The 22,563-nt window shown below is 47.8% G+C and overlaps 1 protein-coding gene and 1 non-coding gene across 6 annotated transcripts in view; both read left to right on the top strand.

The window, feature by feature from the left end:
• Positions 1-13,070, top strand: part of LOC105473242 (vacuolar protein sorting 13 homolog D) — a 284,106-nt gene extending 271,036 nt beyond the window's left edge. For all 5 annotated transcript variants that reach the window (XM_071100479.1, XM_071100476.1, XM_071100469.1 and 2 more), the window contains 2 exons: positions 7,922-8,162; positions 9,959-13,070. In XM_071100479.1, coding sequence (XP_070956580.1) covers positions 7,922-8,162; positions 9,959-10,090 — 373 coding nt within the window. In that variant the 3' untranslated portion in view covers positions 10,091-13,070. The remainder of the gene's footprint in view (positions 1-7,921; positions 8,163-9,958) is intronic.
• Positions 8,324-8,489, top strand: LOC112425137 (small nucleolar RNA ACA59). The gene has a single exon (XR_003016149.1). It is a non-coding gene; the product is annotated as a small nucleolar RNA ACA59 (small nucleolar RNA).
• Positions 13,071-22,563: the final 9,493 nt, after the last annotated feature.

The raw sequence follows: 22,563 nt of genomic DNA, 5'->3' as shown, positions 1-22,563 counted from the left end.
ATACATACAGCCAGATAGCTGCAGTTCAGCATTTGTGTTCACATATGTCCATTTTCCAATCATTTGGGGTTTTATTGTCAAAGGGTAAATGAGATTTTAAATTATTGCATGTTGTCTTTTCACTTTCCTCCCCAACTCACCTCCATTCAAGTCAGACCATCTCTGGTCACTGTGAAATTCGTTTGCAATAGAAGACATTGCGTAGTACAGCCAACATAGGACTGCTCTCAGTGAGATACACACATGGAAAAACAGAGCCAGAGAGAGCTGAAAACTGGAATCAAAATGAAATCAGTAAAATAGTTTTCATGAAATTCATATGAACTAGGAAGAGATACTGGCATGAATGAATTCTGACTTTAAAAGATGAAAACCATGTGTCTCCACCCAAGTGGTGGGTTAAATCTTGCCAGTGAATGCTGAAGGAGGCACGTGACCACGGCTTTCCCCAGTGTACAAGGAAGGAGCCATCAGGGAGTGTGGCGAATGTTCCTCTGAAGTATCCTCAGTTGTCAGCCTGGGTCTTCGCGGTGGAGTGAACATTACACTCATCACTTTGCAAGAAAGGAGTTTTCAGGAAAAGCCCACAAGCACCAAATTATACCTCTGACTTTTATCCTAGATTTGTAATTAAAAACATGTTTAAAGACCTAATTATTTGCATATTTCCCTTCAGAGTTAACCCCTTTAAAGGGTCTTTAATACCTTGCTCTACTGTTCGAACTAAATGTTTCCACATTTTTTTCCAGTTAGGCTCACTGTTTCACTTCTGGAAAATATTGTGTAATTATTTCCCGATGGAGTGAAAACCCCACGAAGTCCCCAGTGCCATCGTGACTTCAACCGTGTTCTCCCAGATCGACTTGCATTTCATTTTTTCATTCTATTTAATTAATTAATATCAAAAAGATAGTTGCCGACATTTGATTTCTGGTCTGGCCAGCTGAAAGGTCTTCACTTTCAAATTAATCATATATTCCTCTGAGAAGTTGCGCAATTGTCACTGCTTCCCATCTTTCTCAATTTTGGTTTTGAAACAGGATCCGGGTTAAAATGATGTTAAAGTAACATTTGTCTTATGTGGTGAAATTAATTTTTCTTTCTAACTCGTGTCTCATTTGTAGCCAGAAATTCATTTTCATTTTGTTGTAAGGTACCTGTTTTATTTCTAATACTGCATCACATTTAACGGTGCACACCAGGCTGGTGAGAGGAGGGTGGCTCCTGCCTTTTAGAAAACGCTCCGGAGCAACCCACGTGACCTGCGAAGCTGGCCTAATGCACTGCTTTCTGGAATTAGACAATTGAAATTGTACTTTTTAAATGTAGTTTTAGAAAGTAACATTTATGAGATTTTTTAAATACAGAAGTGTAAAAAATAGAAGTAGCCTATGCATCCACCAGCCAAATAAGTTGCTCCTCTTTTCAATTTTTTGTAGAGATGGAGTCTCGCCATGTTGCTCAGGCAGGTCCGAACTCCTGGCCTCAAGTCATCCTCAGCCTCCCAAAGAGCTACGAGGCCAAAGTGGGAGGATCGCTTGAGGCTGGGAGTTCAAGACCAGCCTGAGCAACGTGGCAAAACCCCCTCCATACAAAAAGTAGCCAGGTGTGGTGGCACACACCTGTAACCCCAGCTACTTGGGAGGCTGAGGTGGGAGGATGGCTTGAGCCTGGGAGGTCGAGGCTGCTGTGAGCTGAAATCACACCACTGCACTCCAGCCTGGGTGACAGAGTGAGATCTTGTCTCAAAAAGAAACTCAAATGCATGGTTAGCAAATCCAAGAGTATAGAAAATAAAATCATGAGTAAAAGTCTCTTATCTACTTTGTAAACATGCTGTTTATGATTTTTGTATCTTGTCTTTTCTTGAGAAATTTCAGAGAGAGAGAGAAATCAGGAAAATTTTTGAGCACACCATATAATATTGATTCTAGTACCATATAAGTATAAATACAAACCTTATAGTAACATACACAGTCTCAGAATAAAAATAATTCCTCCTTCTGAGGAATGGAATAGAATTTATTAGCTTCCATTTCCTAAAGTAGGAAATAATCTACTAGTAACTATTGACACTTACAGAATTGGCCATTTGTTGATATGTCCCTGAATTAAAACTTACATTTGGCAGATGGCTCAGCTACTCTGATAAAGTTAAAGTTGGCTAAATCTTTAATAAGCTAAATCAGGAGTTCTAAGAGAAGTTTTCAACTTTCCTACTGGTAACATGTGTCTAGCATCCAGAGCTGCCTGTACACTGGCAAATTTCTTGCCTTACTGTAATGCCAGTGTCATCTTCTGAGACATCCTAACGCATACATTTATGGAATCCTACTATGTGCCAGGGTGAGTAAGAAATTTCCTCTGTCCTCAGTGCGTTCACAGTTTAGCAGGGGAAGCAGACACTGTATTACCAACAACCTATAACATATATTGCCGTTAAAATAGAAGTATGAGCAACATATTATGGAACCACAGACGGGAAGTGATTAATTTATACTGGAAGCCAGGGAAGGCTTCACAGAGAAGGCTCTGGACAAGTCACCTGACCTTGTAGGAGGTGGAGGAATGTGCCAAGGAGAGAAGGTGCATGGACAGAGCACAGTGCTGGGCAGAGACACGGGGCAGAAGAGCTCACGGCAGGTCTGGAGAATTTGGCGTCAGCCTTTTGTGGCAGCAGCGCGTGTGGAGAGAAGGAGCGGAGGCTGGAAAGCTGGGTGCCCAGGCCGGATGCTGAAGGCTGACCTTAGTGGTCATGCCGAGGAGCCTGCCTCTCCTGTAGATGGGAGTGAGATTGTGAGGAAGAGGATCCCACTCAAAATTCCTCATGAAAAATAAAACCTTGACAGCAGCAGGTAGTGAGACTGAAGGCACAAAGCCAGTTAGGAGGCCCCTGGGGTAGCCCAGGTAGAAGGTGGAGAGGCCTGAACACGGTGGCCGTAACGATGACTAGAAGAGGACAGATTGGAGAGGCATTAAGGAAGCAGCGTCTGTGGATCCCTCAACTGCTGAATTGGAATCCGAGTGAGGAGGAGGGTTGAGAGTGGCTCCGGGCTCCTTGCGTGTCTGGTTGATGGGGATGCCATCAGCTGATGCTGGGGGTGCTGAAGAACAAGGGTTGGAGAAGGAGCAGCTCCCCAGTGGACGTGTTGAGGTGCCCTGAAGAGGACCTGGCACTCAGAGCGACACTGGGCCCAGACATGGAGTCAGGGCCATAGATGGACCTGGGGTGGGTAACGCCTAGGGGTAGAGGAGCCTGTTCCAGGAGCACTGAGTCAGGCGTCTCAGAAGGCTTCTGATTTTGAAATGACTCCAGAGGGAGTAGAATCAGGTATATAAATGAGTTAATATTGGGGGGGAAAAAAGCGGGAGGAAAATTAAGTAGAGTGGCTGAAACAGTTAACTTGGCAGATTTCTCCCTGAGACAAGTTGGTCATGAGCCTGTTTCCCATGTGGCCTTCCAGAGAGACAGCTCTCTCTCCAATCTCCTGATGAGACGATGTGTGGGGGAAGGAGGGGTCATCCCCACAGGTTTGGGATAACTGGGCACCTGTTCTCAACAAGAGCCACCATTAACTGCGGATCTCTTTCGTGTGGGGCACGTAGATTAGCTCACACCATCACAGTGGCCCTGCAGAGTAGACCCATGGCGTTCTACACATCAGGATGGGGAAGCTTTGGGCAAAGTGAGAGGCGGAGGCGACTGGCACCAGAGCGGCTTGGGAGGACGTTGTGACCTGCCCCAGAGGAGGCCTGAGGCTGCTGTTGATGGTACCATGGCTGCTGTTGCGGAGAGTGCCCCGTGGTTCCTGGTCTATGGATGTCGTTAGTGATGGTGGGTTCTATTAAGGTGGCACTGGCTCTTGGCAGATTCACCCACTCTTAGCACCTGTCATCTTGGAAAAGGGTGTAAGCTGGTGCCACAGCCTTCCCTTCTCTCGGAAGAAACTTTCTGACACTGAGCCCCAAGGCCAGAGTATCCTTTCTCCCCTTAAAGGGGAGTTAAAACTTTTTTCTTTCTTCTTTTTTTTTTTTTTTGAAATAGAGATGGTGTCTCACTATGTGACCCAGGCTGGTCTCAAACTCCTGGGCTCCAGTGATCCTCCCGCCTCAGCTTCCCAAAGTGCTGGGATTATAGGTGGGAGCCACCGTGCTCTGCCCCCAGAGTTGAAACTTTTAACTGAGGTTTCAGAATAGTATAAAAATCCTATTTTTTAAATAGAATCAATTGTAGTATCTACAGCAACCTAAACTGTGTCAACTGAATACCGAGGTGACTTCTCGAGGTCTCGGATTGGAAGGATAAAGCTCATCTGATGCTGTGTGTTTCTGGCTCCCCTTTCCTCTCAGTTAATAACAGATCAGAGAACAGAAGGAGTATGCTCAGAGCCACCCAAGACCATGGTGGCCTTCTTCCCTCAAGGTTTTTCCAACAGTCACTATTCGTGGACCAAAAGCAGGCCTTGCGGGAAGCTTGATTTTTTAAGAGCAGTGAAGAGAGGAGAGCCTGGGGTCGAGACTGCAAAGCAGTGTGAGCACCTCAGGGAGCCTCAAGTGAGGCAAAGGAAAGCCTGGGAGAACTAGTCCAGGGAGGGAGGGGAATGGCCTGTGGCTTTAGGGAAAGGGAACGGAAGACGGTGCAGATGGGCAGAGGGGATGGTGCGGAGCGTGCTGCGTTTGCCAGGCTTCTCTTACCACCCTGAGTTTTGCTGCTTCTCTCACAGTGACAAGTTTGGGATCAGACTCCATTAGATAAGGGGTCTGGTCTGGAACTGTTTAATTATTCTTTGATGTGATGGGCAGATTTTGTAAAAAAAAAAAAAAAAAAGAATTAGTAATAATGATGATGATGCAACCCAAAGCCCTGGCCATTGTGGGGTGCAGGAAAGCCACAGGAAGACGATGGGGACAGAGCTGTGGTCGCCTGGGCCCTGGGGTCACTGCCCAGTTCCAGCTGTGGCCTCATTACCTCCCTTCTTCCTTCAGCCAGACCCTTGGCTCTGATCTGCTTTTGATTTGAAAAGACTTTAGAACACTTCATGCACAATTTCCAAACATACGTTATTATCAGTAGCAGCTTCGGGGCATGCGCAGGGTCCTGGACTTACAGGACAGAGATCCGTGTGGAGTGACAGCACTGCCTTCCTCCACTTACCTTTCTGTATGGCCATGAATTCCTTGACCTCCGTGCTCACTTTGTGAAGAAAACTGGCAGTGATTACCCTCTCCATCAGAGAGATGAGGGAGCCTGAGCTACCAAGAAAGCCACGGACTCGGCCAGAGTCAACCAGCGGGCCGGGCTTTCCTGCTGGCTTGGCCTGTGTTTCCTTCACTGTGCTCTCTACCTTTCCGGAGGCGTCCCAGCTCAGTCACCCCTCCTCCAGAAGTGGTTCTGGCCTGATGGAGGACTTGCACCATCTGTCTCCCAGGCTGGAGTGCAGTGGCACGATCTCGGTTCACTGCAAGCTCTGCCTCCCAGGTTCACGCCATTCTCCTGCCTGAGCCTCTGAGTAGCTGGGACTACAGGCACCCGCCACCATGCCCGGTTAATTTTTTTTGTATTTTAGTAGAGACGGGGTTTCACTGTGTTAGCCAGGATGGTCTCGATCTCCTGACCTCGTGATCCGCCCGTCTTGGCCTCCCAAAGTGCTGGGATTACAGGTGTGAGCCACCACGCCCGGCCGGAAAAGAGTCTATTTTAAAGCCTATAGAAGTGTTCCAGGATGGAAAGCACACTAGTCATGTAGGCCACTCTGGCCTGGGTGTGAGAGCATCTGCCCAGATGGAAAGCCTGTGACTGACATGTAAATGTCAGCTATGGCGAGTGCCCAGTGTGGTGGCGCTGGGGGTTGGGGGCTGGGCACTGGGGTGAAAGTGCCTGTGCTATGCTCACCTAGAGGAAAGAACCTCAAATCTCAGTTGGATTTTTCATGCAGGTTCCTGCTGTTACCCCAAACATGGTGGCCAACTTTGGAGTCTCCTTGGAGAGCCCGTGACGGCCTCAGTGCCTGTGCACCAGGCCCGCTCCAGGGTCTCAGCTTGAGTCCCCGCCGGTTCTGGCTGGCACTGTGTCACCTCTTCTCTGTGTCAGGATCATTTTTATACCTCTCTGTCTGTCTGTCTGTCTGTCTTTCCCCGTGCCCTCGTTTCTTTCCCGGACCAGCCATTTCAGATTCCATCCAACTCTGTTCAGTGATGATGCCGCTCTCAATGCTGTCAGAGCACAAGATGTGAGAACGTCTGTGCTGAGTGGCCTGAACGCTGAAGGCTGCGGGTCTTTCTAATGTTGGCATTGAGACTTTACAAGTCTACATTCTTGGCATTGCCAACCAGTTAGAATAGAACAATAAACCCCAGTTTTGGTCACGGGCGTCTGTAATTAAAATGGCAACTGGGACAAGGCAGACACTTACTGAGTGCTGATGGGGTGGCCAGCTCTGTGGTTGCTCAGGAGACACGGGGCTGTGAGATATGGACCCCACTTACAGGGCTCACCTCGTAGTCGGAGAGTGGAGAGACTTATCCAGGACACATGGAAACGACGAGTTGGTGCTTGGCGGTGCTTTGGGGACCATCACAATTAAATGCTCAAAAGTGGAGGAGGGGCTGGAGTATGTGGGCGATGCTTCATAGAGAAGTTAGGACCTGTGATCCTTGTAGGGAGGGGGATGGGCTTTAGAGAAGTTGAGGGAGCAGGCGTGCGTCCTGCACGGACCCCCAGTGAGCGAGGGCCCGGCAGCCTGTTCCCTTCAACAGGCAGGCCACCTCCCGCCCCCAGGCTTCTGCCTCCTTCAGAGGACCTGGGAACAACACCGTTCTGGACCCAGGTTTCCGAACACTTGCAGGTGGAGCCTGGCTCTGAGCAATTCAGTTTGCCAGCAGGAGCTCGACTGCCACTCTGTCGTCAGCCTTTAGTATTCCTGCCGCCGTCCATCCTTGTCCGCTGTCCCTGGACGCTGCAGCCCCATTGTGAAGGGCTGTCACAAGATTCAGGGGAGGCAGCCAGGCCTGGGGGGGACTGTCACGCTGTTCCCAAGGCTCACTGCTCTTCATTCAGTGGCCAGAGAGGTTTGATGTGCATAAATTTCCACTTTAAATGTGTGAGCTCCATGATAGAGGAATTTAGTTTCTTCGGAGTGGCCGGAAAGCTCCTGAAGTAACAACTAGTAGTTTCCAAAAGGAAGATGACAGCTTTACCTAAGAAAGCGTTTTCTGACTCTCTTGAGTTTTCTGAACATGAAGTGGATGGGGGAGTGCCCCGTCCCTGGAGGGGCTGAGCTTACAGACGGAGGAAGCGGGTGTGGGAGTGCAGGTGTTTTAACACCAGGCCGTCTCTTCCTGGCGTGCCATTTGGTGAATCTGTTTAGTTCTGCTTTTCCCCATCAGCTTTCAGCACCCCCAGCCGCGCCTTCTCGCCCGCTCGTGTTTCCCTCCCCTCTGCCAGGCAGTGAACTTTCTCAGCTGCTCCTTCAGTTTCACATTGAAAGGCATCCCGTTTTCGGTTTCGTCCAATACGACATTGTTACCGTTTTCTGTAAGCTTTAAGGTATCCAGAAATGCTCACAGAAAAACATCAACAAACACCCCCCAAGATACAATTTCCGGATATAAAAGTATTTCTATCTTTGAAATTGTTGGTGGTCATCATTAGCTGACATTTATCAAGCGCCCCATCGAGGGGTGTGGGGTGCCATGGCCATGGGCCTCACAACAGGCCCCTGAGGCCAGGCCCATTTTTGTTCCTAATTTACAAAAGTGGAAGCTGAAGCTCAGCGTGATTAAGCCACCTGCCCAAGGTGTAGTGAGCAAGGGGGCCGGGATTTACACTCAGGCCCTGGGGCCACAGAGCCCGCAGTGGGCCTCCCCCTGACGCTGGGCCAAGCCCCAGGTGTCACTCCTATGTTCCCGTCTTGCTTTGCAGCTTCATCGCTGTGGAGAACATTGACAGCTACTGCGTGCTCATCTCCTCCAAAGCTGTTTACTTCCTGAAAAGTGGGGACTACGTGGACCGAGAAGCCATTTTCCTAGAAGTCAAATACGATGACCTCTACCACTGCCTTGTCTCCAAAGACCATGGGAAGGTGTACGTGCAGGTGACCAAGAAAGCCGTGAGCACGAGCAGCGGAGTGTCCATCCCCGGCCCCTCCCACCAGAAGCCCATGGTGAGTGCATGGCTGTTCTCAGGCTGTTCTCAGGCTCCTCAGGCGCAGGGCCAGGGCCTCCATGCCTCTGCCCTGCTTCCCCCTCCTCAGCAGGAGCCCATGTAGGAGGTTCAGGCTGGGCCCTTCCCAGGAGTGCTCCTCTCCGTCCTGAACGTGGGAGGGCCCAGGGTATGTTTACGGGGTGATGCTGCCCGGGGTGATGCTGCCCTCCAAGCTGGCCCATGGGTGACTGTGGGAATGTTACTGCCTCACAACATTTGTGCCTCAGTTACTCATAGATGTAGTGAGGGTGACAATACTTACTCTCGTTGGTGATAAGGAACAGCTAACAAAACACACAGGGTTTTTCTGCTCCCACAATGGGATTCTGCAGTGCACTGAATGGAAGAAAGCACTGGAGCTCACGCTTCTCCGTTGTTTCTCCTTAACAGTGGAAACCACAACATTATTTCTAGTAGCTCTAGCATGTGCAATAAGTATTTGTAAATAAAAGTTATACTTGGCCTCCAGAGGGGGCAGGGTATTGCTATGACAAGGCCTTTAAATAAGAAAGCTCCTGTGAACAGCTCACGCTCCTGGAGGGCTGGCCGCCTTGTGGGTTGTGTGGTCATTGTGTCGCTGTCATCCCCTCCTCGCTATTGGTCATGGCAGGTGATTCATTCAGGTCTACACAGCTGACCTTGAGGAGCTGGGGTTCAAATCCAAGTGACTTGACACAGGAGCTGGCTGCAGAGCCCCTCGCGGTGCTGTCCCTGGCCAGTCTGCCTGGTGGCTTGCCACGACACCCAGGTGTTAGTCCTGCTCATTCTCACCCGGTACGCCGGGATTTTGAAGCTTGCATTCAAGAATGATACGTTAATTAAAAGGGCCTGCCCGCGTCTCTCTCTACGGATCAGAAATAGCGCCAGCCTTACTGGGCCTCTCTCCTCCGGAGTCCTTTGGCCTCCCCCTGCTCAGCAATGCACTTGGGCTTGCTTGGGCTTGTGTAAGGCTCCCCTGGGGTCGGTCATTGGCTTAAGTTAGAGCTGGCTGACAAAGAGGGCGAGCACCCCAAAGTGTGAGTATTTCTCCAGATCCCTTCACTGTAGCAGGTGGGCAGCCTCGCCTACTACACTTCTGCACCCTTTCAAAGCAGGTGAGCAGGGAGGTGTTTGTGGTAAGAAAGACCTAGACGCTTTTGTTGGCTGATTCTTCTTCCTTCCTCGGCTGTCACCTGAGATGTGAACCCCGCACTCCTGCTCTCGGTCTTACCTCTGCACATCAGTTCTGGGGGCGGGGAGGGGTGGGGTCCCAGATGGCAGGTGAGTATGGGTTGGCTGCACAGTCCTGGGGAATGTTTAAAAAGACAGATCGGCCAGGCGTGGTGGCTCACGCCTGTAATCCCAGCACTTTGGGTGGATCACGAGGTCAGGAGTTGGAGACCATCCTGGCTAACACGGTGAAGCCCCGTCTCTACTAAAAAAAAAAAAAAAAAAAATTAGCCAGGTGTGGTAGCACACGCCTGTAGTCCCAGCTACATGGGAGGCTGAGGCAGGAGAATCACTTGAACCCGGGAGGCGGAGGTTGCGGTGAACAGAGATCGTGCCTGGGTGACAGACACTCCGTCTTAAAAATTAAAAAAAAAAATCCAGACTTGAGTGCAAGTGAACTAGGGGAGCAGCCCCGGCCGTCACTGTTTCTTTGACGTGGACATCCCATCCTGAGACACAGCTGGGCTGGGAGCCGCCGCCTGGGGGATCTGATTCCTGGGTTTCCCCACCCTGGGGGCAGGTGACCCATCCTGTTCTCCTCCTTAGGTCCACGTGAAATCTGAGGTCCTCGCTGTCAAGTTGTCACAAGAAATAAACTACGCCAAGAGCCTCTACTATGAACAGCAGCTTATGTTAAGACTCAGCGAAAACCGAGAGCAGCTGGAGCTGGACTCCTGAAGCCCCGCTGCTGAGACGGGCGCTCCCGACACAGCACAGACCCGCCGGGAGGAAAGAGGCCAAGCTCTCGGCCGGCATTAGAGGCAGAACCAGAGTTGGGTTTGGGGAAGTTGTCAAGGAATGAGGGAAAGTAAATCCTCATGAGGAAAGATACAAGTGGAAATCACATTAATTTGTGAGGCAGGGAGTTATTTTAGATTATGGGAAATAATTTTTAAAGGTATTGGTTAAATAACATTTAAAAACATGTACCGAGACGAATCTAATTTTTAGATGCCCTGTATTTTGTTAACATGTATATATGTACAACTGTGTGTTTGTAAATATATAGGAACGTTTCTGAGCAAGGCCTGTGCTATGTGTAAAGGTTTGTTAACTGTAAAGTAATATAAAATTATATTGGATCTTCTATTGCACTAATTCTAGACATCTAATTCAGGATACTGTCTATAGAAAGGCATTCTTAAAGAATGTTACATCTTAGTTTTGGAGACTAAAGTATTCCCAGTAAAGTGGGTTGAGGTGAGGGCTGTGGTCCTGAAAGGGACACCTTTGACATCGTGGCTGCCCAGTTGGGCCGTGAGCTGCGGCACCCAGGACTAGCGCTGGCCCCTCAGAAGGATCTAGGAGAGGGGCTTGGGAGCTCACTTTTAATTTCTCACCCCCATTTTACAAAGAGTGCTTAGATTCTCACAAATTGTGTTGTAAGTTATCCATTTGGCTTTATCCTAACTAGTCTTACCAAACTTAGAGGGAAACCTGTGCTCTATTACCACACATGGGCAAATCAGCATTGTAAGCTTTCTCAGGTTATTATTAGAGAGGTTGGAAACATTGGTAAACTCTGTTAACTGAGAAGGAAAAGAAAAATCCCATTGAACTACTACAACAAATCAGAAATCCACATAAGAGTGCTCTCCTGCCTGGGCAGCAGCAACCAAGAACAAAGCCCGGGGACTGTTTTCCTTTTAATAAAGCCACAGGCGGGCATCGCAGCTCCACAGCCCGAGGGGACACAGGATGGAAACCCCAGGGTGAGAAGGGAGCGGGGAGAGTTCCAGAAAGGGGATGAAATAGTATTAAAAAGCTGCGTTGGTAAGCTTTTCGTGGAACCAAGATTTGACGAAAGCATCTCTTATCCTTGTTTTTAAATTCCTGCTGGGAGCAAGGCCTGGTATGAGCGGCCTGGGTCTTTTTTTGGTGTTTTGCTTTTCTGTAAGGATTAAGCATCTAGGGAGAAGGGAAAAAGGGCCTCACTTTAGAATGAATGACTCACCTTGTGATTTTAAAATTTTTATTTTAATAAAGCTAATCAATTTCTACAACCTTGTCACATGTAGCTGAGTCTGGGATGACTCAGTGGATCAGTGGATGCGTGGAAGGTTTTGGTGTTTATAACTCATGACCCAAATCCTTCCAAAACACAAATGAAGCTAATCTTCTTCCCCTCCCTTTCCTCTCCCACTTCCCCTCTGTGTCTGTCTGTGTGTGTGTATGTGTGTGTGTGTGTGTGTGTGTGTGTACGCGTGCAGAGGAAGGAAGGGAGCTTTAGCACAAGTAGCTACATGGTGTTCAAGGATCAGCTTTCTTGAACTCCGAGGCTAGTTGCCTTCGCTGAACTCCAAGTTAGTGGATTGCAGAATTGAAACTTGGCTTTTGCGGCATTGGGTGGGTTTTAGTTTTTTGTGTCTTTCCGGGGGGTAGTCGTGATTGTGTCAGCACTCATGCCCTGCACAAGATCGCAGCAGGATACAGCCAAGTGGCAGCTCCTCCGCAGCTTCCTCCTCAGCCTCCCTCCTTGCACCCCAAAGTTTGGCTTGTGGTTTTTGTCATCAGCAGCCCACTGCCTGAGATCATGATCTCTTAAAAGATGAGACTCTCGGAAGGGTTGATTGTATGCGTCAGTGAGCCTTCTATCAGCTTCTGGAACAAAGTCACTTGAAATTTCTTGATGAGATCAAGGAGTTTAGCGTTACTAAAGAAATCTGCTTTGGGCCGCAGCAGTGCTGGGCATTCTCAGATCTGACTGAGGAAGTTAGCCTGCAGCTGGTGCTTTAGGAGGAATCCAGAGAAGTGTTCAGATGCCCTCCTCGGGCTCCTTTCTAATTTTAATCAACTCTTTAAATAGCTGCCCACCTCCTGTGATTGCACAATCAAGCACTTTGACACTCGCACCTTAGGAGAGGCAGATGTTAAAATGGGATCCAAAGACCATCTAGGGCAAGGCTGGGTGGGAGATGGGAGGGCGAACGGCGAGCTGTTCCACTTCTCAGCCCTCCCCTGCCCTGCAGCCCTGGGCCACCTGCGGCCAGAAGGTTTCAGGGGTGTCTGACATCCCCTCCTGGTTCTCACCAGGAAAACATGCAAAACTTTGGAGGAAACACGCGCTGCCCGTGGCTCCTTCAATGCCCCGTTTCTTTGTAAACTGATACTCAGCCAGCAACGTCTAAGACTTTGTTAAGATCATTTCTACTGCTTTTCTTTCTGCCTCAAACACACAGTTGGTCTCTGAGGAAAGTAAAATAAATGGAATAAGCGTAAATTGGGTAAGGAGATATCCAAAGCCACTCAGTCCCTTGACCCAGCACCGTTGACCGACCCGTGTCACTCCCTGGCTGGCGCTGCTTCTCTGTGCTCACTGAAAGGTGAGCCAGGCCAGTGTTTCCCCAGGCTCTGGCCTGGTCACTACACAGTGGAAAACAGACAAGCGGCCCCTTCCCCAGTCCCAGAGTGTCTTGCTGCTTGGTGGGTACTCACCGCAATGTTCTGAAGGCTCCAGGGCCACTTTGTTTGTAAGTATGATCTGTGCCTCAAAATACCATAGTAGCTGCTTGATAAAATTCTAAAAATGAAATATCTGGTTCTCTATTATGTAAACACTATTACAGTCACCAATGTGTTAAGACTCTCGAGTCTGGTTCTCATATCAGAGTCATCATTTTTCTTCCTGTGGAATAAAATGCTTTGTGGACTTCCCAAACTTGTTGTTTGTTTTCTTCTGGTCTCTTGGTGATCTGTAGCTTCTAGAGCTATCACCAGTGACAAATACCAAACATAGTATGATGTTCACGATAAAATGTGGCCTCTCCCCCCAAGCCTGGGGAGGCAGCCCCACTCCTTAACCAGTCTCAACCTCCCAAGAGTAAGTGGCAGTCTCCGCACTATACTGGCTGCTGCTCAGCCCACTCTGAGGTTCCTGGTTCAAGCCCCAGCAGGACAGAAGTCACACTAAGGGTTTAGGCAGCTGAAGAAGAAACAGCAAAGGAGGCCGGGAGTGGTGGCTCACGCCTGTAATCCCAGCACTTTGGGAGGCTGAGGCGGGCGGATCACAAGGTCAGGAGATTGAGACCATCCTGGCTAACACGGTGAAACCTCATCTCTACTAAAAATGTAAAAAATTAGCCGGGCGTGGTGGCGGGCGCCTGTAGTCCTAGCTACTCGGGAGGCTGAGGCAGGAGAATCGCTTGAACCCGGGAGGCGGAGGTTGCAGTGAGCCAAGATCACGCTACTGCACTCCAGCCTGGCGACAGCTTGAGACTCTGTCTCAAAAAAAAAAAACTAGAAAAGGAGACTCAGCAGGATCATCCAGAGACGGAGTGACACCACGAGGGGATGGATCCTAGAAGCTGAGGCCAGAAAGGTTTCAAAGACCATTGAGTGCTGCTGCTAAGTCAGGTGGGATGAGGACCAACAATTACCAATGGACCTAGCGACACTGAAGTCACTGGAAACCTTTCCAAGAGTGGTTTCAATGGAGCATTGGAGGTGAAAACCGGGCTGGAGGAGGTTCAAGAGGAAAATGGAAGGAGAGAAATACCAACAGCTCTCTAGAGGAATCTGGCCGCAAATGGAGAGAACTGACCAGAAATTCAAGAGGGCAGGAAGGAATAAGGGAAAAGAGGGCCTGGCAGGCCGGGAAGATGGGTGGAGGTGAAGGAGCTTGAGATTCGGTTGATGGCTCCTGTTTTCTCACATCAGGCAAGAATGAATACAGGGCGGGAAGTGATGCAGATTTGGAGAGAGAGAAGGTGCACATAGTCATGTAGGATAACAGAAGCATGGTATGTTTGCCGGGCAACATTAAGGACCCATTTGAGGTTGATGACCGTGAATTTAAAGTGGGACCAGGCAGCCTGTGTTGTGTTTTTGTCCGACCACACTTAGCTGTGTTGTAGGATAGGCAAAGAATTGGCTTTAATCAAGAAATATTCCCCTCACCTATTCAAGTACCTCATCCACGGTTGCCCAGTTGAACTGGGCAACAGCCAGTCAGAACAAAATGTCAACAGAAATCCAAAAGCCTAGAGAAGGGAAGGGCTACGCTTTCCAAACCAAAGCACAACTTCTGAAGACTATGCCCCTTCCAAATGGGAGGGACAGTGGGAGGTGTGGTTAACAACCCCTACATGAGCACACAATTAGACTCTTTTCGAGGGTTCACGGATGCAGTGGGACAATCAGTCAGTGTTTGATAGTGAACCAGCCAGGCACTCCAGGGCATGGGGATGTCACTGACAGAAAGGGTGTGTGTATGACGATCTTCCCTTTCCTCAGCCGAGTTCAGCATGCCGTCTTGCAGGTATTGGTTGACTGCAAACAACTTTCACCCCAGCTCTTTAGACCAAGAATGTGATTTCTAGCACTGTAAGAGATACTTGATATTTGCTGTTCACTGGACAGTGCATCCCAAGACCCTAAGAACAGAAAGTGCTTCCTGAACACAGACCCAAGCATGTTCATTATTATGAAGAAGTTTGGATTAACCTGGAAGAGCACTTCTTCAGGAAATCTGAAGTGAGATTTCACTCCCATCTGCAAGGGTCTCGAAGACCATCCAAGTTGTGGCTCTCTGGCTGGGGGCATGATAAAAGCAATCATAAAGACCAAAGAAAGGGACTGTAATTCTAGCGCTTTAGGAAGCCAAACCAGGAGGAGCAAGACCAGCCTGGGCAACAGAGGGAGACCCTGTCCAAATTTTTACCATGTTATATAATTATTTATAGCTTCATACGCCGATATACATAGTCATAGATTCCTAACTTTTGTGTTTACAGAAATGGAATCTATTAAACACTGTTTAGCGACTTGCTTTTCTCACTGTTCCCGCAGGCTGGTATCACTGTAGTTTATTCTCTGAAGTGCTGCATGATCATTAATGGTGTAAATGTTCTATAATTCACTCACCTATTCCTGTTTCAGTGGGCGTTCACTTTGCTTTCCAGCTGCTTCCACCCTGCCCCCAAGATCAATGCTGCAATAAATGCCCGCCTATGTATGCGTTTACACACCAGTTTCATTTCTGTACAGTCACTTCCCGGGAGCTGATTAGTTAGGAGGTATGTTCCAGACCACTTTCCCCCAGTGCTGGTGGGAACGTGAAGGGCAGCACCCATCTCTGCCCCTCTTACCTGTCTGATGGGTACAAAGTGATAGTTCGTTGTTACTTTATCTTGCGTGTCCCCAGCAGCGAATTTGACCATCAATTGATTGTTTGTTGGCATTTGGATTTACTGTTAGGAACGGCATTTGCTGAATTACAGCAAATGCCTTTTCAGCATCTATTATTATGAACAGTTTATTATGATACTGTTTCTTCTCCTTTAATTTTTGTTTAAGTAGCACGTTGATATATTTCCTGATATGGAACCACTCTTAATCCCTGGAATAATGGGTTCCACTTGGATAAAATGTGTTAGTTTGTTTTTCTTTTGATACATTTCTGGCTCTTTTTTGCTAATATTTTGAGTCTTGGCATTTTTTAAGTGAAAGAGGTCTATAATTTTCTTTTTTTCAGAGTAACCTTTTTTTTGTTTTGTTTTTGAGACAGAGTCTCTGTTGCCCAGGCTGGAGTGCAGTGACTCAATCTTGGCTCACTACAACCTTGAACTCCTGGGCTCAAGCGATCCTCCCACCTCAGCCTCCCACGGAGCTGGGGCTATAGGCATGTGCCACCTTGCCCGGCTAATTTTTTTTTATTTTGAGTAGAGATGGGGTCTTACTGTGTTGCCCAGGCTGGTCTCAAACTCCTGGACTCAAGTGATCCACCTCACTTCCCAAAGTGCTGGGATTATAGGCATCAGCCACTGTGCCCAGTCTCTTCATCAGACTTTAGAATGAAAATCATGCTCTCTTCGTAGAATGGACCGGGGAGCTTTCCACCATTTGGCTTACAGTACTTAAATTACATTAGAATTTTCAGTTCTGATTTTCAAAGCTTGGATAAAAGCTGGTTGCAAATCCTTAGGTTATATAACTTTTTTTTTTTTTTTAAGAGACAAGGTCTTGCTCTGTCACCCAGGCTGGAGTGCAGTGGTGTGACCATAGTTCACTGTAGTCTTGAACTCCTGGGCTCAAGCCATCCTCCTACCTCAGCCTCCCAAGGATCTAGGACCACCGGCACACGCCACCATGCCCAGCTAATTTATTTTCTTTTTTGTAGAGGCAGGGTCTCTCGCTCTTTGCCAAGGCTGGTCTCAAATTCCTAGCTTCAACTAATTCTCCGGCCTCAACCTCCCAAAGAGCTGGGATTATAGACATGAGCCACTGTGCCCGGCCTAGAATGCTTTTCAGTGGTACCCTTTAATCATCCCTTGCTCTACTCTGTTCATTGGACTATTCAGGTTTTCCATTTCTTCATAGGTCAATTTTGGTAACATTTGATTCTTTTAAATCGTTCGGTTCTCTTAACTGTTGGAATGTGTTGCTGGTACAGTTGCATGTATTATTTTAAGTCCTCATATCTGGTTATTTCTCCTTTCTCATTCCTTGCGTGTTTTCACTTTTTTTTCATAACTAACTTTTTGAGGATGTTAGTGTTCTTTTCAAAGAACCAGTTTGAAATGTGCTTTTCTTTGCCACTTTTTGTTATTTTATTGATCACATCTTTAATCTTTTGGTCCCTATACCTGGCCTGTTTTGATTGATTTTACTATTCTTTTCTTGCTTTCTAAGGTAAGTATTTTGTTTTGTAGTGCTGTATTTTTTTCAACTTTCTTCTTGAATAATGACATTTTTAGGTTATAAATTTTCCTCTGGTACTCAGTTTGTCTCATTAATTTTGGCATTAAGCGTTCTCCTTTTATTGCTTTCTATGTAGTCTTTAATTTTGCTTTTAATTTCTTCTTTGATCTAAGGATTACCTACTTGTTAATTTCTATATATTAAATTATCTTATTTATTTATTTATCTATTTATCTATTTGAGACGAAGTCTGGCTCTGTTGCCCAGGCTGGAGTGCAGTGGCGCAATCTTGGCTCACTGTAACCTCCGCCTCCCAGGTTCAAGGGATTCTCCTGCCTCAGCCTCCTGAATAGCTAGGACTTGGTATGCCACACGCCTGGCTAATTTTTTGTATTTTTAGTAGAGATGGGGTTTCACCACGTTGGCCAGGCTGGTCTCGAACTCCTGACCTCAAGCAATCCTCCCACCTCAGCCTCCCAAAGTGCTGGGATTACAGGTGTGAGCCACTGTGCCCAGCCAAATTATCTCCTTTAAATTAATGTTTTGAATTTTATTGGATTACGATCAGTAAATAAATGTAACCTGAAGATTTCTACACTCTCAAAACATCTGGGCTGTGCGCAGGGGCTCACGCCTGTAATCCCAACACTTTGGGAGGCCAAGGTGGGCGGATCACTTCAGCTCAGGAGTTTGAGATCAGTCTGGGCAGCACTGCGAAACCCCATCTCTGTAAAATATACAAAAATGAGCCTGGCGTGGTGCGCGCCTGTAGTCCTAGCTACTTGGGAGATGAGGTGAGAGGATCTCTTGAGCCAGGGAGGTCGAGGCTGCAGTAAGCCATAACCACTGTACTCCACTGGGTAACAAAAGTGAGACTCTGACCAAAAAAAAAATCTGTTGTGATTTTCTTTTTGTCCAAGTGGTTGATCAGTTTATGTAAATGTTCCAGGGCCGGGTTCGGTGGCTCATCCCTGTAATCCCAGTACTTTGGGAGGCCAAGGTGGGCAGATCATGAGGTCAGGAGTTTGAGACTAGTGTGGCCAATACGGTGAAACCCTGTCTCTACTAAAAATACAAAAAAATTAACTAGGCGTGGTGGTGTGCGTCTGTAGTCCCAGCTACTCAGGAGGCTGAGGCAGAAGAATTGCTTGAACCCAGGAGACGGAGGTTGCAGTGAGCCAAGATCGTGCCACTGCACTCCATCCTGGGCGAGAGAGCAAGACTCCATCTAAAATAAATAAATAAATGTTCCATGAAGATATGAAACAAAAGTATATTCTCTCTTTGAGGCATGCAAAGATACAGATAGAAAGACAGACACACAGAACTTTGTAGACTGTCTGAATTAAGTCCTGCAGGATATGATTTTGCATGTGGGAGAGGCTGCCTTGCATCTTCAAGTGGCCCGAGGGGCAGTCTCTTAACTCCAGCTATATCCTTTGGAAGTGCAGTACGTGCTTAAAGTAAACAAAGTTAGAAGAAAGGAAAAAGAAGAACGCAGCAGCCTTAATTAAGCTTCCTCCAAATACTCCAGTTGGAACTTCAGAAGGATTTGACGCTGGAACAATTGCATTACAGAGCTGCCTGTCCCACGCCCAGGAGCGGGACCAACCCATTTGTCGCTGAGAGGAGCCAGACCATGTTCTCCCACAGTCTTACCCAAACAGCACACCCAGCGGCAGCAGCTCCCAGGGGCTCACAAAACTTCACACCTCATGCTTCTTCTGGTCTGACTCAAAAGCACAGAAAGGTCATGGGTACGTTTTGACTTGGAGGAAATGTGTGAATCTAGACCAACTTGGCTCTTGGAAACCCCGGGCGAGTGAGCCCCCAAGGGAGGGAGTGTGTGGGAGACGGGAGGGGGCGGTGCTGGGAGGGGGCGGGTGCTGAAACAGCTCCCAGGGCTACTTTAGAGGGAAAATTCCTGCCTTTTGGGCGTATTTTCCTAAGATGCTTAAGGGGTACACAGACATCTCCGGGAAGTTTGGCCAAGCCTGCAGAAAGGCACCTCTCAATCTGTTCCATGGTTTGTCCACAGAGATCACGCATCCCTAGGTGTTCCCAGACAACACACATGACTCTGACGCTGCAGAACTTAACCCTCTGCCCCTCCAGCAACAGGGAGGCACTGCCAGCCGCTGCTCTTGAGCACGTACTGGGCGCCAGGCTCGGTACTGAGTGCATGGATATGCAGTGAATAGGGTGGCATTCTTGCTGCCCTCGCTGAGCTGTACTAGTAGTGGGCGTCAGGGTGGGGCAGGGAAGACTCAACCGAGAAACAGGCGGATGGTCTGAGTCCAGCAAGAGTGAGGAGAGTTCACGAGGCACCGGGAAGAAGGCAGTGCCCATGTGGAGCCCTGAGGCAGGGACCTGCTTAGCACAGCTGAGTCCCAGGATCCCTGGACTGGCTGGAGCCCAATAAGAGGAGGTGGGAGGCGCAGCCGGGCCAGGTCATGATGGACTCTGTAAGCCACGCTGGGAGAAGCTATAAGCAGAGGGTTCCACGGTGAGGCTGACATCACAAAAGAAATACCTGTCCGGGCCGGGCGCGGTAGCTCACGCCTGTAATCCCAGCACTTTGGGAGGCCGAGTCGGGCGGATCACCAGGTCAAGAGATCGAGACCACCCTGGCTAACACGGTGAAACCCCGTCTCTACTAAAAATACAAAAAATTAGCCAGGCGTGGTGGTGGGCGCCTGTAGTCCCAGCTATTGGGGAGGCTGAAGCAGGAGAATGGTGTGAACCCGGGAGGCAGAGCTTGCAGTGAGGTGAGATCAGGCCACTGCACTCCAGCCTGGGTGACAGAGCGAGACTCCGTCTCAAAAAAAACCACAAAAAACAAAAAACAAAAAAGAAATACGTGTCTGGCTGCAGATGAAGACAGGGTAGCATGAGTTAATAGTGGAGAGCAGCTGCAATAGCCCAGGCAAGAAATAAGGAGGCTTGGATGAGGATGGGGGCAGAGAGATGGAAGGGAGCAAATAGAGTCTGGATATGTTTTTGAGGGAGAACAGAAAAACCAGTGAGATTGATTTCATGCAGAGATTAGGGGCCAAGCACAGTGGCTTATGCCTGCAATCCCAACACTTTGGAAGGTGGAGGCAGGAGGATCACCAGAGCCCAGGAGTTTGAAACTTCAAAACCAGCCTGGGCAACATAGCAAGACCCCACCTCTAAAACAAAAAAAATTAGCTGGCCGTGGTGGCACACGCCTGTAGTCCCAGCTACTAAGGAGACCAAGACAGGAGAACTCCTTGAGTCCTAAAGTCAAGGCTGCAGTGAGCCGAGATTGCACACTGCACTTCAGTCTGGCAGACAGAGCCAGACCTTGTCTCAAAAAATAAAAAAGATTAGGGGAAAAGAAATGTCAAGGGTAGCTTCTGGGTTTCCAGCTTAAGCAACCAGTGATGTGTTTAAAACCATGGAGGCAGATTTGATGATAATGAGAGTAGAATTTGAGATGAGAAGAGTGCCAGGACCTGGACAAGCCCCACGGATCACGAGGTCAGGAGATCGAGACCATCCTGGCTAACACGGTGAAACCCCGTCTCTACTAAAAATACCAAAAAATTAGCCAGGCCTGGTGGCGGGCGCCCGTAGTCCCAGCTACTCGGGAGGCTGAGGCAGGAGAATGACGTGAACCCGGGAGGCAGAGCTTGCGGTGAGCTGAAATCACGCCACTGCACTCCAGCCTGGGTTACAGAGTGAGACTCCATCTCAAAAAAAAAAAAAAAAAAGAAGAAGAAGAAGAAGACGGTGCTTCAAGAAGGAGGATATGGTCAACTGGATTGCATGGCGATAAAACACCAAGTAAGACATATGTTGTATTCAACAATGTAGAGGACATTGCCTGTAAGTTTTGTTGGAATTTCAGACGGAGCGAAGTTAGGGAGGATGAAGTGCCAATGGCAGGTTAAGGAGAGATCGTGAATGTGACGGAGTGGCCATGGAACTTTGGCCCACGGCAGTGACTTACAAGGGCGGTCAGTGGGAGTAGGAGCCTGCATGCTGGAGAAAGAGTGCAGATCCAGCCTGCAAACAATTAAAAAACAATAATAAAACTAGGACTAAAAGCCGGCTGCTTTTTATTATCACTGTGCTCTTGGCAATTCTAAACAAAATCTGGAGATTTGGGGTGGAGATAAAATTCTCCTCCCATCAAAAATCTTTAGTGAGTTTAAATTCCAGTGAGTTTTAGTAGGTATGTAGGCAAGCTTTAAATTAGCACATTGTAGTACTTCTCCTTTAGTAAACCTTGTACACCACATGGATATTAACTCTGAGATCTGCCGGTTATACAGCGGGCGCCCACCAAACGTGGACTCAGCTAACGCACCTTCATTTCAAGAGAACGTTCTAATGGTTTGGGATTGTTCAGGCTTGCTCGGGCACGGTGGAGTCTCTAACCCCCCTGTTCTAACATATTTCTGCATTTAAACAGATTTTTTTTTTTTTACAATATTTACATTTTATCTATTGATGACAGTTTCTCCATAGGCTATATCCTCTTTTTTTTTTTTTTTATTTCACCTGTATTACATCATATTCCATGCATTACAATCTGTCAAAATAAGGACAGAGACAGGAAAACGAAACGAAAATAATAGAGTGTTTAAAGTTATCATCTTTCATGACCAAGGGTGGAATGGGATGGTTATAACACTCTAATGAGACATAAAGTGATTCTTGAGGGTTTTTTTTTTAATCTAGCTCCACTTTTATTTTTTATGTATTTATTGTTATTATACGTTAAGTTCTAGGGTACATGTGCACAACATGCAGGTTCGTTACATATGTAAGACAAAGCAGTGGGACGGGACTTGAGTTGCTTCGATTCTGTCATTCTGTGTGACCACTTGCGGTTTTATTTTATTTATTTATTTATTTATTTATTTTTGAGATGGAGTTTCACTCTTGTTGCCCAGGCTGGAGTGCAATGGTGCAATCTCGGCTCATTGCAACCTCCACTTCCCAGGTGCAAGCAATTCTCCTGCCTCAGCCTCCCATGTAGTTGGAATTGCAGGCATGCACCACCATGTATTTTTAGTAGAGACGGGGTTTCACCATGTTGGCCAGGCTGGTGTCGAACCCCTGACCTCAAGTGATTTGTCCGTCTCAGCCTCCCAGAGTGCTGGGATTACAGGTGTGAGCCACCATGCCCGACCTCACTTGTAGTTTATTTGTGTTTTAAAACTTAAAGAATGAGGCCGGACACAGTGGCTTACGCCTGTAATCCCAACATTTTGGGAGGTTGGTCGAGGCAGGTGGATCACCTGAGGTCAGGAGTTTGAGACCAGCCCGGCCAACATGGTGAGGTTGCAGTGAGCTGAGATCGTGCCACTGAACTCCAGCCTGGGCGACAGAGAGAGACCCTGTCTCAAAAAAAAAAAGAGAAAAAAAACTTAAAAAGTGAAACAGAATTCAGACTAGGAAGGGGAACCTTCTTGTCTGGTAAGTGCAAATTTTAGTTCATCAATGAAATGTAAAGAAAATTGTTATGTTAGCAGTATGAT

The sequence above is a fragment of the Macaca nemestrina genome, chromosome 1 (assembly GCF_043159975.1).
Source record: "Macaca nemestrina isolate mMacNem1 chromosome 1, mMacNem.hap1, whole genome shotgun sequence".
Classification (NCBI taxonomy): Eukaryota; Metazoa; Chordata; class Mammalia; order Primates; family Cercopithecidae; genus Macaca; species Macaca nemestrina.
This window is presented reverse-complemented; position numbering and strand designations above follow the sequence as displayed.